Source organism: Takifugu rubripes, chromosome 16, assembly GCF_901000725.2.
Source record: "Takifugu rubripes chromosome 16, fTakRub1.2, whole genome shotgun sequence".
NCBI lineage: Eukaryota > Metazoa > Chordata > Actinopteri > Tetraodontiformes > Tetraodontidae > Takifugu > Takifugu rubripes.
Genome location: NC_042300.1, coordinates 12,659,326 through 12,674,683, shown reverse-complemented (window position 1 = coordinate 12,674,683; position 15,358 = coordinate 12,659,326). Strand labels below are relative to the sequence as shown.

At 50.3% G+C, this 15,358-nt stretch overlaps 1 protein-coding gene and 2 long non-coding RNA genes across 5 annotated transcripts in view; 1 reads left to right on the top strand and 2 right to left on the bottom strand.

The window, feature by feature from the left end:
• Window positions 1-4,264, bottom strand: part of LOC115252906 (protein unc-93 homolog A-like) — a 4,976-nt gene extending 712 nt beyond the window's left edge. The window contains exons 1-8 of the mRNA XM_029849199.1: window positions 4,119-4,264; window positions 2,363-2,481; window positions 1,871-2,052; window positions 1,568-1,797; window positions 991-1,113; window positions 708-911; window positions 296-457; window positions 67-198 (exon numbers count right to left, since the gene is read on the bottom strand). Coding sequence (XP_029705059.1) covers window positions 67-198; window positions 296-457; window positions 708-911; window positions 991-1,113; window positions 1,568-1,797; window positions 1,871-2,052; window positions 2,363-2,481; window positions 4,119-4,218 — 1,252 coding nt within the window. The 5' untranslated portion in view covers window positions 4,219-4,264. The remainder of the gene's footprint in view (window positions 1-66; window positions 199-295; window positions 458-707; window positions 912-990; window positions 1,114-1,567; window positions 1,798-1,870; window positions 2,053-2,362; window positions 2,482-4,118) is intronic.
• The window catches only part of LOC115252908 (uncharacterized), a 16,150-nt gene extending 1,518 nt beyond the window's left edge, over window positions 1-14,632 (bottom strand). Inside the window, exons 1-2 of one of the 3 annotated variants that reach the window (XR_003891189.1) lie at window positions 13,463-14,632; window positions 12,232-12,921 (exon numbers count right to left, since the gene is read on the bottom strand). This is a non-coding gene — a long non-coding RNA (uncharacterized lncRNA). Of the gene's footprint in view, window positions 1-12,225; window positions 12,922-13,462 lie in introns of all 3 variants that reach the window. The other 2 variants (XR_003891190.1, XR_003891188.1) reach the window with 2 other exon arrangements.
• Window positions 4,509-5,612, top strand: LOC115252907 (uncharacterized). Its single transcript, XR_003891187.1, has 2 exons — window positions 4,509-4,709; window positions 4,798-5,612. It is a non-coding gene; the product is annotated as an uncharacterized lncRNA (long non-coding RNA).
• Window positions 14,633-15,358: the final 726 nt, after the last annotated feature.

Sequence of the window (15,358 nt, the reverse complement as noted above, 5' to 3'; positions counted from 1 at the left end):
CCGAACACTTAATGTGCTATTTTGGACCGATGCTAGCGGTGACGGGGTCTGTTGTGCTCTTCTCACCGTTGGTCTGTGTTTGCCAGACGGCGTCAGCCATGCCCCAGAGAGCAGCCAGCAGAAAGAAGACATGGAGCTGTTTGGGATCAGGCTTCCAGAGCAGGAAGGTGATGATGCAGGAGAGGTTCGTTGCTGCAGCTGAACCATGCACAGATTGGAAGAATTAGCAGAATTAGAGCGGAACGTGATGCTGTAGCACGTTCCTGAGAGAGGAAGGAGGAGAGGGAAAGTTTACCCAGACACATGAGGGCGGCTCTCCCCGTGTATCGAGCCAGTCTCCCGAAGAGGAACGAGGAGATGGAATTAGTTGCTCCGAAGCACATCATCACAAAGCCAATGTAATGGATCCCCAACGCGCACGTCACATAGTTCTGTGGAGGAGCAGAACAATTCCAGACTTCAGTCACCCGGAACATTTTGTCTAAAGCCAAATTTCCATCTACACCGGGGGTGTTGAACCCAAGTCCTCAAGGGCCGTAATCCAACCAGGTTTTCTAACCGACTCGACGACAGAATCTCACACCTTCGTCTTCCACTTGCTGAAGCGGGGAGAACAGAAAACCTGAGGTGATTGGATCCCTCGAGGACCGGGTCTCGCCCCCCATCTAGAACATCGAAACCACGTCAGGGTGCCTGCCTTGGTGTACTCCCCGACAGGAAGCTCTGCTCGAAGCCGCTGTACATGGTGAGGGGGACGACCAGCAGCAGCCTCCGGTCCTTCAGCAGTCGGAACGTGGCCAGGAAGGTCTTGCAGAAGGGCTCCCGTTTCTCTCTGAACCGGGAGGCTCGGTCCCGGTCGATGTCGTCCAGGAACACGGCCACGATGAGCATGGCCAGCACCCCCGCGCCTACACACACACACACACACACTCACGGGTTACGTGTGAGGCGGTTCTCCTCCGACGCCGTCACGGTTGTGCCCGTACCGATTGTAACAGCCGAGGAGCGTCTGCACTACTTCCTGTGCAGGCCTGGGGGTGGTGCCGTTGCTCTGGACGACCAGGCCACACTCGGTCACTCCGCAGGTCCTCAGTTGCTCCTCTGGGATTTCAGCTGTAAACACACAAACACGCTTGACATCTTGGCTCGTGCCTCCAGTTTACTGGTGCTCTTCTCACGATGAGGAGAAGCGAGCGAGCGAGTAACGCGATGATGACGAGTGAAGCTTCAGGTGCCAACGGAGTCCAGAGCAGAGCCAAGATAGGCCGGGATCATCGCCACATAGTTCCAGTGGAACACACGTTTACCATTCCAGACGTACAGAAGCCGCCGCAGCAGTTGGACCTTGGATGGGTGGTTGGACCGGCGCCATCGCGCTGCTGTCGTGATTAGTGGCGTTCGGAACGGACTTTGAGTACTTTGTTTGGTGGCGATGACCCGCTCATTTACTGTAATCAGTTCTTTAGGATATCGGCTTCATCTGCTTCAGTGCAAAGCTGATCAGGCTTGTTACGTTACCACGGTAACACAACACCCCCCCTCCACCCTTCCCAGCCCCGGTCCGCACCTATTTTGGTGTCCTGTCCGAAAATGAGCGACGACATGAGGTTTCCCCACACGCCCGACGACTGGAAGATGAAGAAGAAGATGCCGAAGTACTGGTTGATGACGTCGGGGGCGCGTTTTCCTTGGGCGGCGGCCTGAGTGTTGCCGGAGATGGTCAGGTACGTGCACTTGGCCGACCACAGGGGAGCGCCGCCCAACCCCAGGATCACCGAGGTGGGCATGAGAGTGTACCTGGGAGTGAAACGGTAACCGCTGTTACGCTGTTTGGACCTTTCCGATGGTTTTTGCTGGAGTTGCGGGTTACCATCCAGGGTAGAGGTTCCCCAGCGAGTAGGAGACGTAGCAGCCCATCCCCGCCACCACCGTCCACTTACAGCCCAGGTTTTTGATCATGATGGGCGGCAGGAACATGGAGGAGATGATGATGGAGGCATAGATGATGCTCAGAGAGGCTACGCCCATCCCCTCCTCTGCGTTCAGGCTGCTCTGCACCAGCGAAGGGGGGACAAACGGGTTTAATGGAGCTCTGGTTTCTGGGAAATCTCACATCCGATGCACATTATTAAGGAAAACGGATCATTACACGGATCAAACGTGCTGTCGGAGAGCCAGGGTCAGGCTGGGATTAAAAAAGGGCTGCTTCTCTTCTATTTTAGAAATGGAAATGCTTTAATCTGCTCAGGAGAACTCAAGTGTCTGCTGTGGTTCAGCTATTCGGAGATCATAGATTGAAAGATTAATAAATGCAGCAGCTATGGGGAATATTAAAAAATCATCATTTGCTAATTTTCCTGACCTGTAAGTTCTGCAGGCCTCCAGCAGCCATGAACAGAAACAGGAAGCCGACAGACACCACCAGGACGTTCTTCAGGTTCCTGCTGAGCATCGTGGCCTCCGGGAAATCTTCAGGGTAAACTTCAAGAATCGGGAAAACAAAGTTCCAAAAAACTGAGTCGCTTGTCAGGAAGTCGCCCGATAACTTTCTGCCTGTGACAGGACGTTAATTCACTACTAATCGCTTCAAGGAGAGCAAAGTCCATCACACCCCCCCACAGGGCTCCAGCCCAGATTGCGACATCTCGTAAACGCTGCCCCCCTTTTTACAAGAGTGGGGTCAGAACTTCCACAGCAGCAGATTATTGATGAATAAGAGGTGGAATCTCCGTCCCCTCGGATGATTTTCCCTGGGATGATCAAGAGCCGACGGAGCTGGGTCCCGTCGGGAAACCTCAGCAGATAACAAGTGGTGGCAACTCCAGATAATCTGAGCGTCCCAATCTGGAGTTGTAAAGGCACTTTTAATGGTGGCTCGGCCCTCCGATAACGTTGCTGGTTTATATCCATTATGTAATTTGTCCTCACGACTGAACACGTTTGTCTTAACGTGGTGTTTTTCTGTTTTGGGGTGTTTGACAATCAGAACAGACAAAAACTGTTGATGACAGGAGGTGGAGAACATAGTTGAAACGAGCTGACCACAGGCAGCAGAGATCACATTTGGATGTGGTTCGGGTCATTTTCATACAAGAATTTATTCCTGATCCATCAAAAGCCGAAACAGTCAAAACACGAGTCGTTCTAATCCAAAATAGGAACCTTGGGTACACAACAGTCATTTGATACAGACTACTGGTCATTAAACATGCAGGTGAGAGCTGCCTATGGAATCACTTTGTTATATAAGGATGGTTTATTATGTGTTACGCAGTCTTGTTGAAAGTTAAGTCTTGAAGCTGATCACATGGTGTGTTTTGCCTTTTAATCACTAGTAGAACATTTACTACACTTACATGGGTTTGGCTTTTTTGCGTTTCCATCCGTGCAAAGGATTATGGGTATTTTGTCCCCCCCCGCCCCCCACCTGTGGATCATCTTTACTGTGCCATTTGGCGCCCCCTGTCGGATCAATGCTGGTACAGCAGGTCTCAGCCGAAGTCCCTTATCATTCCTGTTTGTGGGAACAGTTCCCAGCTGTGCTGCTACAACAACTGAGTAAACTAATGATCAACGCTTTAGTAACCGTACATCTAGTAATAGTTAATTAATAATAATGTCATAGCGGTGATGTGACACGTTGAGCGGAGACTGGAAAACCAAAGGTCGTGTGAACACGTGTAGAACAACTTTAGTCTAAAACTCTAAGGAGAAACATTTGCGCAGTGATGAGTTTAGCAGTGATGAATAAATGAGGATGAAAGGGTTAAGGTTAGGGTTAAGGTTAAGGTTAGGGTTAAGGTTAAGGTTAGGGTTAGGGTTAAGGTTAGGGTTAGGGATGAAAGTCGCGCAGGTCCATGAAAATACTTGGATAAGTTACATGAAATATCCAAAAATGTCGTCCAGAAGGAGAAAGTGAGCATCGCTAAACTGTCAAAATCTCCAGACTTCCATTTGAAAAGGTGGAAACAGAAAGAAGAAAGAGAGAAGCACTCGGTGGGGCTGTCGTGAAGCTCGTGAATCCCGCACATCCCGCTATTTCCCCGCGTTTCCCCGCATCTCGGCGCTGCTGCAGCAGAACTCTGCTCGGACCTCAAACATGGACGTAACCGTCTCACCTTTGCTGAAGAGGTCAGAGTGGAATTTACTGTCGTAAAGAAACCACATTCCAGCGTGCAGGTCTTCATCCATATCTCTGCCTTCCCTCTGCGTCTCCATCTCTCACACGCTCGCGTGCACTCCCTCCTCGTGCTATTTGCTAGATGAACCCATCGCCCTCAACTTAACGATTGTCGCGATTTGGCATCACACCTCTTCCGCTCCAAATGCAGCCAAAACTGTGTCTTTATTCCTCCAGTGCCGGTTGATGCATTAAGAGCACATACCTAGGAACCTTTTACATGCACTAGTTTCCCACGGCACACGTTCGGGGGAACACCACAGCCTGTTCCCGGTACTCATGCAACGCTTGCATCTTTAGATCGCAAACCTGAAAATATTGACCTATTTGAGGTTAGTTGTGCGAAGAGAAAAATGTGCTGCCTTCTGGGGTACTTGTATGGCTAAAATAAGGAGGTAGAGTACCCACGAAAACTATTTTTGAAGGTTTGAAGAATTATTTGTCGCGAATTTCTTCCCACGTGGGAAGAAATAAAACATTTCATTCATTTCCGTGGCCACACAATGACGACGGGAAAATCAAAAATCAGGTTAGTTATTGACTCACTTCTCCCCAAATTTCAGGCTCTCCCTCAACTATAAATATGATGTGTTGATGAGCAAATGGTTCCATTCAAGGCAGATCGGCCCTGATGCAGAACTTCCCCACAAAGCCCAACAAATGGGGATACCAAATGGGTGTGCTGTGTGACACACAAGGTCTGGTGCCTTCGTTGACAGGGGAAGGTGATCCTGCACCGGCCCAAACGGACCCTGGAGCCGGTGGGAACATTGTGCTGAAACGTGCACGTTATCCATGAAAATGTCCAGATAAAGAAGGATGGAGGAGCATCTGAGGAGCAGCAGGCTAACGTGGACACACGCTAACGTGGACACACGATAACTTGGAGACACGCTAACTTGGAGACACGCTAACGTGGACACACGATAACGTGGACACACGCTAACTTGGAGACACGCTAACGTGGACACACGCTAACTTGGAGACACGCTAACGTGGACACACGATAACGTGGACACACGCTAACTTGGAGACACGCTAACGTGGACACACGATAACGTGGACACACGATAACGTGGACACACGATAACGTGGACACACGCTAACTTGGAGACACGCTAACGTGGACACACGCTAACGTGGACACACGCTAACTTGGAGACACGCTAATGTGGACACACGATAACGTGGACACGCGCTAACGTGGACACACGAGTCGTCAGGGGCGATTGTTGCCAGCACGTTAGCCAGTGCCCAGCCTGTTTCCATCATACGATGATGGGATGGAAAACTGAAGGAACATGTCTGGAATGCCCGAGCATCACCAGCCTGAACAAGGTGACATTCCCAACAGCAGGAGTTAAGGAGCAGGTTGTGTTTGATGACAGTGGCTGTTACAGGAATAAAAGAAGCTTCGTTCCTGAGATGGGAACAGGTGGTTTTTACCCTTATTGCCTGCTAATTTGCATCATAGCTACATTTATATCCATTTGATGTCTTATACTCAAATAACACTCAATTTAGCATCGACTTAAAAGCAAAAACACACCAAATTATTATTTTCTTTTTTTATATAATTGGAAATAGGTTCAGGCATTAAGGGGTTAAACCAGGAGCTCCAGTTGGGCGGGTTCCCTCGGACATACCGAACGCTTATCTCATTTCCTTTGTATCTTTGTTTAGACTTTTTCAAGACATGTTTTCACACGGATAAAAAAGCCAGAATTAGCCAAAAGGCCCGTTTTCATCTGCAGTCACGATGTTAAAAACACTCAAATATATTTAAAGAGTAAAATCGTGGTGAGACACGTGACCCGGCACCGATGCAGCGAACGACACACAAAACCCACAACACAAGATACACACTCACAGATACACACTCAAACACTCGCTGCACCATCGGGAACGTCGGTGCTGGCCGACATCGTGGTGTTGGTGAAGGTCTCGGACCTCCGTTTCATCCAATTTGCATTAGTTTGGGTTTTTTGGGAACTACCTCCTAGTTTTTCAATAGAATTCCAGGTTCTTTTGGAATTGCCCCTTGCACTAGGCCGCTTTAGATGTTCTTATTTCTCAATGAGATAACTTCAAAGAGTTGCTTTCATCCGTATCACGTCATTCTTTTTAGCCTTTAGTTTAATTATTCATGCAAATTGTAGAATAAGTTGTATTTTGTTGGCAAATTTAGAAAATTCCTGATCTAGATTTTTGCCTGTGAGTCATTCATCCCAGTTTTCTTCGTGGATCGAATCTTGGAAATGTTGGTGTTCCTGTTTTGGGATCAGTGTAGGATTCAGTAGTGGCCCAGGGTTCGAAGCGCCTTTTCATTTATTTTTCTTGTGACCATTAAGAGATTGTGATCAGACAAGCCTGTCAGCATGTGGTCTGATTCCAGATCCTCTCTGGCCTGTTGGGAGAAGCGAGATCCGTGTGAGTCCTGGTGGAGTTTGGAATTCTAGTTAATTACCTGAGATCTGGTCCTTACACCCACAACCTTTTTCCTAACTTTGGTAACTTCCCATTGAACATGTTCTCCCTGAGCCTGCGTGGGTTCTCTCCGGTCCTCCGGCTTCCTCCCACAGTGCAAAGACCTGCATGATTGGGGATTAGGCTCATTGGAAGCTCTAAATTGCCCGTAGGTGTGAGTGTGAGAGAGAATGGTTGTGTGTCTATACGTGTTAGCCCCTGCGATCGACTGGCGTCCAGTCCAGGGCGCCCTGCCTCCGCCCACTGAGCTGGGATAGGCTCCAGCCCCCCCGCGACCCTCAGTGGAGGAACAAGCGCTGGAAAGTGAGTGAGTGAGTAGTTCACATTTACATGTGTTAGCTAAGCTCAGTTAGCATCTAAATAGTTTCCATCACGTGACATATAACCCACGTAATACTTTTCAGTAATTATTATTATTCTTGTTGTGGGAGGAAATAATGAGAGACGTGGGTGGTTGGAGAGATGTCACCAGACTGACCTCAGGCTCAGCACCCGCTGTAAAGAATAGCAGCCCATTGAAATGGTTAATTCTGCTGCTTTAACAGAATGGCCAATCAGAGCAGAGATTCAGGAGACCTGGGAGGACAGTCGCTTGGTGGACTTTAAGGGGTGTGTGTGTGTGTGTGTGAGAGAGAGAGAGACCTCTTCCATTTTCAGTTGTATTTTCATGTTTCTTTCTTGTTTTCTTCGTTTTAGCTTTTAATTCCGGATTATTCCGGAATTAAAGTGTAAAACTAATTATGAACTATCCAGAATGTCACAGGTGTTGGCCCGGTAACATGACCGTGAACATCGAGGGTTTAATATCCTGCAGCGTTGGAGTCCGTTTAATCTCGGAGTTCTTCAGGTTCGGGTGCGGCCCAGCAGGGGGCGCTCTACTCCGTCTGTTTAATGAGATCAGCTCTGAGCTCAAAGTTCTGCAGGTTTTCTTTAAAAACCACCAAGATCAGGAAAATTTAGAGTTTTTAATCTTTCTGGCAGTGTTAAAAAAGTAAAGTTAGAGATTTGAATGAGGCATTTGACTCTTGAGCTGGGTCACAGTCTGGTCCCAGAGTCCCCCGGTCCTGGTCCCAGCGTCCCCCGGTCCGGTCCCAGAGTCCCCCGGTCCGGTCCCAGCGTCCCCTGGTCTGGTTCCCAGCGTCCCCCGGTCTGGTCCCAGCGTCCCCCGGTCCTGGTCCAGAGTCCCCCGGTCCGGTCCCAGCGTCCCCTGGTCTGGTCCCAGAGTCCCCTGTTCTGGTCCCCAGCGTCCCCTGTTTTGGTCCCAGCGTCCCCCGGTCCGGTCCCAGCGTCCCCCGGTCTGGTCCAGCGTCCCACGGTCCGGTCCAGCGTCCCCTGGTCCTGTACCTGTCTGGCTGCTCGTGGGAAGAAAACAATCCTGACACACATTCTTTTGGTGCTCTGCAAAACTTCCCATTTTCTCTTCCAGTCCTTCCTCCCTCGCCCCCAAATCCCTCCTGGAATCTCAGACCTGTGTGTGAACCAGAGTCAGAGTTCCTGGAACACTGAGCCTGATCCGGCCGCTCCCATGACCAAGCAGGCCTCCAGGTCCCGTATTATCCCTCTGAGCCCGAAAAACCCAGATCTGCCTGTAGGACCCAACTCCCACCTCCTGGTTGCTGAAGAGCCTGCAGAGAAACAGTCGCTGGTGGTCTGTTACCAATCAAACTAGGTGAGCACACACACACACACACGCACACACACACGTGCACACACACACACACACACGTGCACACACACACACTCACACGTGCACACACACACACACTCACACGTGCACACACACACACACACACAGACGCTCACACACATCTGATTTTAATAAAGCACAGACATTCTTCCAAGCCATAAATAATAAAGACTTCCAGCCAAATAGATGTTTGTAATCAGTAATTAAATTTTGATTGTTCAAAGGTGGAGAAACAGGGACAAACATGTCAACCCAGACTGAAATTAAAATATATGTGGTCGAAGTTTCTATTTGTTCATTTATTTCAGTGCCATAAAAGTCAGGATGGAACCAACTTGACCAAGATGCTTTAAAACCCGATTGTTGTGTCACCGTTTCCCCGACGACCCGAGACTTCCTGATGACGTCATTCCAACCTGCTCAGTCAGAAAATTGGAATTAAAAGGTGCTTGGTCGTTATCACAGCCCTGCAGAGCAAAGACTCCCGGTTGGAGGGGGGGGGGTCTGGAGGAGGGGGGGGAGGGGGGGGGGGGGTCTGGAGGAGGGGGGAGGAGGTCTGTGGGGGTCTGGAGGAGGGAGGAGGTCTGTGGGGGTCTGGAGGAGGGAGGAGGTCTGGGAGGTCTGGGGTGGTCTGGAGGGGAGGAGGTCTGGGGGGTCTGGAGGAGGGAGGAGGTCTGGGGGGTCGGAGGAGGTCTGGGAGGGTCTGGAGGAGGTCTGGGAGGGTCTGGAGGAGGGAGGAGGAGGTCTGGGGGGGTCTGGAGGAGGGAGGAGGTCTGGGGGGGTCTGGAGGAGGTCTGGGAGGGTCTGGAGGAGGGAGGAGGAGGTCTGGGGGGGTCTGGAGGAGGGAGGAGGTCTGGGGGGTCTGGAGGAGGTCTGGGAGGGTCTGGAGGAGGGAGGAGGTCTGGAGGAGGGACAAGGTCTGGATCCATCCATGGAGTCTCAGGATAAGAGGCAGGAATAGATGCTTGTGAATAATTATTGAAGTTGCAGTTTCACAATCCCAGTATTCCCAGTATTCCCAGTGTCGGCAGCAGACTCTGACTCCAGGCTTCAGCAGCTTCTGGCGTCATCACCCCCCCCCCCCCCCCCCAACACAGGGAGGTGTCAGTCTGCTCCTGTCACCGTGACACATGAGAGCTGAGCTCATTCACCACACAGGCTCCATGGTTCCATGATCAGACGCTCAACGGCAGCAGGATCACAAGGACCACCTGGTTCTGCAGGCATCGAGTTGAACATTCATGAATGATTATTGTTCTTTTCAAATGAAATGTTGAGTTTGAACGCCGACAGTCTGGATGCTCGATGTGCACGAGATCCTCCTCCTCAGCCTCCTCAGGTCAACAGCTGAAGACCTCACCTGACTGGCTGCTGGGGTGTGTTCTGGTCCATGCATGAGGACCAAAGTATGCATTTACTAGCAAAGTGAGGACATCTTGGTTGCTCCTCACACTGAAATGTCTGTTTGAGGGTTGGAGCTGGGTTTAGGTTGGGGTTTGAGGCGTGGTTAGGGTTAGGGTAAGGCTAGAGAATGTGTGGTGTGTGCGTGTGTGTGTGTGAGAGAGACAGAGACACCAGAATCCATTGTTTATGTTTGCTGACATGGTGCATCCTTCATGGCGGTAGCACAATGAACGGGCGATGTAGAGATGCTGAGCACAACACTCCACGGCTTTATTTAGCTGAATGCCTCCCACCCCCCACCCCACCCCACCCCCTCTGACGTGCACACCCATCTAGGACAGCTACAGAAAGATGCAGCTTTTTTTAATGCTTTTTGCAGCTCCTGCTATATTTGAGCACATGGGGGGAGGGTCATGCGTTTTTTATGTATTTTTAAATCTAAAGTAAATACAGCGCTCGCTGGATCGGACAGAGGAACGTCGCTGCCCTGGAACGCGTTGACCTGGACCTTCTGACACCGTTTGTAAATGAGCGACAACATCCAGCTGTTGGCAGATGTCGGTGTTGCCACTGCTGGGAGAACAAAGCTCAGGCCTTTCATCTCCTCATAGCCACGTCGCCCATTTCCAGTGTTCTGCAGGTTAATCTGAACAGAACCTGAACAAAAACAGACGGCGGCGCTGGAATTTCCGGCAGCGCTCACGTTGGCCTAAAGTTCCTGCGACGCCTCCGAAGCTCCGAGCAGCTGCAGAACAAACAACTGTGTTCCTGCGTTTCTCTCAGACTCCATCAGCACAAAGCGGAGGAGTATCAAGATTGAATTCGAGAACATCGCCCGCTCGCTCGGCGGCTCCGTGAGGAGCGAGAGATGATGAACAAAAGACTCGCCGTCAGAAAAAACTGCCATGAATTATTCAGGTCTCCATTGTGTTCCCTCCATTTATCTCTCAAGCCTCCTTTCTCTCGCACACGCTGGAAGCTGCCTGAAGATGTGTGTGTGTGAGCGTGTGTGTGTGTGAGTGTGTGTCGGGGGGGTGTTGCTGTTCTCACATTCTTGTGAAGACCCTGTTTAAATGCTGTGTCACAGTTCAATGGTACCCCCCCACACACACACACACACACACACACACTTTAATTAGCCTGATAATTAGACAAGCACATTACAGTTGCTGCCAGCCTGCAGCCGAGGACTGTGGGAAACGTAGGCCGTCTGAGCGACTCCTTTATGGCAGCGATGGCGAACGACCAGGAATGCTGTGAGGCTTTTCTGAGGAGGGAGGATGAAAGGAGCGGTTGGGAGGTTGACAGTCACTCATGTTTGATTCAAGATTCAAGATGCACTTTATTCGTCTCCGTATGGAAATTGACTTGATGGAAGCTGAGATCTGCTGCTATTTTATAATTGAAGGAAATTCAAGTGGACGGTGCAGATGTGAAACTTTTGGTTCGATTCAACTTTCTTTACAAAGCGTCTGTTTCAGTCAGGATTGTCTCCAGGTGCTTTACAGAAACCCCCCCGAGCCTGAACCCCCCCAAATTAGCCCTCTGATAGGCCCTCCTATGGGGGGACCCTCCAAACACACCAGTTTATTCACAGAACGTGTGGGCTTCTCCCAATCTGCTTCTGTATCTTGTTTTGGATTCAAACCTGTCAGGAAATATTAGAGCTGATGAGTAAATGTGGGGGAACCGCTGCACGACCTTCCAGAGCTACGCAGGTGAGCACAACTCCTTTAGGAGCCCAAAGGACAGCAAACAGCTCAGAGCGCTCCTCAATTAGCTCATCGACGCCTCTGGTGAAGAAATTACACAGACAAATGTCTTTCATTTATTTGTGACATAATATTTCAATATATTGTCTGTTGCCACTAGGGAATACCTGTTTCCATGGAGATAACCTTTACAAACACACATTCTGGTCAGGTGTTTACACTGATTTTGATCGGGAAACATTGTAGCTGTAATATGACGGGCGATTAGTGTCCGTCTTACCTGCCGTTGTGCAGAGCTTAGAACTACAATATTAGCATGCTATCCAAAGCCAGCTGCTAAAGTCCTTGTTTTCAGGATCGGGCCACACCGCTGACACGCCACAAACTGGTTCCTTCTGCTTACTCAGTTTCTCTCGACACCGTTGAGGCGGCAGGAACGCAGGTACGGCAGCTTTTGGTCGGCTCAGGAACTGGTCCGACAGGCAGGACGGCCCTCAGTCTGCATCTTAGCTCCGCTCCGACACACAAACAGACGGATGTTTGGGAGCCGTCGTCAGCCTGACTCATCGCCGAGGATGTTTCAATCGCCACGGAAACAAGAATGTGAACAGCGGTTCACATGCGTATTCAGTTGTCTGTTTAGGTGTGTGTGTGTGTGTGTGTGTGTGTTTGTGTTTCCATTCTGTGTTTCTGCATCAGGAAATCTGACCTAATGAAGTAGCACTGGTGGAGAACACACCACCCTGTGCACCCACACACACACACACACACACACACACCCTTCTCCATCACATTCCATTCCATCATGCTGCTCCGTTGTGCTGAACGTCACACTTTGTTACGCTAGTTTCTGTTAAGCCACATGCTTTTGTAACTTGTCTGACAAAGATAGGAAAAAATGATCAAACACACACTGGTGACACTACGTAAACCAAACGTGAGTAAATCATTGTTGCAACAGTGTAGAGACGGATGCCTGCCGTTATTATGGGATGTGTTGTTGCCTCTAACCCATGACCCGGTGAGGTTCTGTAGCAGGGTGAGAGCTCTGCAGGACTGAGCCTCAGATCTGGGCGGCAGTCGGCACCCGGTGGCTCCCAGACCTGCGCTGGTCGACCACAGATGCTGCTCAGGAGGCCCATCTGGCCTCACAGGCTGTTCCCCCGTCAGGACGACTGTTGCATCGAGAGGAAACGGGTTTGTACCATCGTTTGGTTTTCATCTGTTTGGGCGCCCGAACCGAAGGAAAGACAGCAGCACCGACTCTGGTGTCCTGTCGTGCTCGCTCGGTGTGTTTGTCACCATCGTGACGTTAGCATGTGTCGGCCATCGCTGCTGCCACGGCCTGGAACCGCCTCCTCCACACATGCCCCCCGACACTAATGCTCGGCTCGGCTCGGCCCGACAGCACCAGACAGCCCAGTTCCACCAGGTTATTCCAGCCCCTGGTCCTGCAAAACAATGATGCATCTACAGTCGCCGAGTTTGATCTCTGATGATTCCTGTTGTGTTGGACACATAAATGAAAATGAACGAACCACAGATAAAATGTGTTAAATAATAAAACACATAAGAATATTATTTTCTATCCAATAGCTGGTTGTGACGTTTAATGAACGTGAGAAACGACAGAAACGGAACGTGAATCATCCCTCAAACGACTCTTCAGCCTCAGCTGGTCGTGTTGTGTCGTGTGTCAGGCTGCATGAAGAGGAGCCGGACAGGAAAGGGATCAGGAAACACAGCGGTTCCTAAAAGTGTGTGTGTGAGTGTGAGTGAGTGAGTGTGTGAGTGTGAGTGTGAGTGAGTGTGTGTGTGTGTGTGTGTGTGTGTGAGTGTGTGTCTGTGTGTGTGAGTGAGTGTGTGTGTGAGTGAGTGTGTGTGTGTGAGTGTGTGGGTGTGTGTGTGTGGGTGTGTGAGTGTGAGTGAGTGTGTGAGTGTGTGTGTGTGTGTGAGTGCGAGTGAGTGGTCCATCGGCCCAGAGTGGGACACCTTGCCCTACTTCTGCTGTTGGAGCTTGGTTTTGTCCAGTTCCTCCACTCCTCCCTCCACCTCCACACGCATCCTGTAGGGACACATTTCACACCAGGGCAGATGTTTCCTGCTGCACCGTGTGGGAGAGAGAAAAGGCCGTAGATGGCGAGAACACAACAGGAAGAGAGAAAGGCGTGTCGATAGATAACCCTCTGAGTCAAACGCTCACCCATCACACAGGCCTAAAATTAACCCCCCCGTTCAGCAAGTCCGGACAGACGCCAGGTTCCATCCGTCTAATTATATTTTGACTCGTTAGGTTGATGCCATCAAACCTCAGGAATGTTGCGGTTTGATGGGAGATGTTCTGTCTGCTCTCACTGAGCGGCTGAGGCCCTAACCTTCTCCCCTCTTTATCTTCCCGAGCTCAATCCGAGACGCTTAAATCCTCCTCGCAGCAGAAAGTTCTGCTCCCCTCCCAGATCAGTGGGATAAAGGTGACGTCAGTCCCGCCAGTCTCGACAAAGTACGCACTTTTGATCACAAATGAAAGATAGAAATTCAAACTCACTCTGATACTCGCCTCCTCTTTGTCGACTGTCTGGTTTTTTCCTCAGAGTTTTTATCTTCTGGCAACTTTTAAAGAGCTTTTAGCTCATGGGTCTGTGCCCCACATCACAGCAGGCTCACGGCGTCCTCTACCTTTGTGATTAAGTCCCAGCTCAGGCTCCCATTATCAATGCTCGCTTGTTATCTCTACGCTTTGCTCCCTCCTCCTCCTTTGAGCTAAAGTTTCCACCGTTTAGAACCTGGAAGAATTAGTGACTAAACCAAACAGTGAGCGAGATAAAGGAGGAGGCTTTTCTTTGCTTAATGGTATCAATTATTTTGAAAAGCCAGCAGATAAAGGCGGTTTTGTGTGGTCACAGCGTGACAAAATAGCTGATAGAGTATCGGAGGACAAGGACATCACAACTGTGACTCACATGTGAGTGTGTGAAGCGCAGAAGCAGCTTGTGTGTGTGGGTGTGTGTGTGTGTGTGTGAGACTCAACATGACAACATCAGTCAGATAGAGGAAGTGGCTGGGTTATCTGGTGAAGTTGGTTTCCTGTTGAGGTTTCTCACTTCTGCTGCCGATTTCACTCAAATCTCACACGCCCGCAGTGGGAGGAAATGGGTGAGTTAAATCAGAGCGTGTCATCGGGTGCCGTCACTTGGCGGTAGAAGCCCAGAGCAGCACTTCCTGCCGCTCTGACCGTAGATCCAGATCCCTCCCCGCTGTTTCCGTGTGTGTGTGATCAGCTGGTCTGATAAACCGCTTTTTCATTCATTACTCTCACATGACATCATCACTGCTCTCACACCCACAGGGTCGGTGGCTGACGTGTTCAGAAGAAACCGGGCCCCGATCTCGGGACACGGTCACGACACCTCTCACATGGGTCTGATATTTGGTGGCTTTTCTGCATCACACACAGCTGGGAGATAATTAGGAGTGTTTACAGAGATGAAGCAGATGAGGCTCACACACACACACACACACACACACACACACTCGCTATAAAATCTGTGGCTCATAATTTCAACACCTGTAAGTGCGCGTGTGTGCGTGTGAGGGCCTGGGAGTGCTAACCTGGTTAGGGTGCTGGATTAACACACAAAGGTGACCCCCCCCACCCCACCCCTCAAAGCAGATGACTATGAAGAAGCTGCGTGTGCACGTCAGCAATAATCCCAATAAATGTAAAGATCAGAGCGGAACCGCGTAAACAAAGTGTGAAAAGGGTTCGAACAACTCGAGGAGACGTCTCCGTGGCCCTCGTCGCTGCCATTTTAACCCGTTTTCCCCACCGAACAGCAGCCTCACGACTCGTGCGCGTCGGGGCTGCAACAGTTAACACTTTGCGCGTGC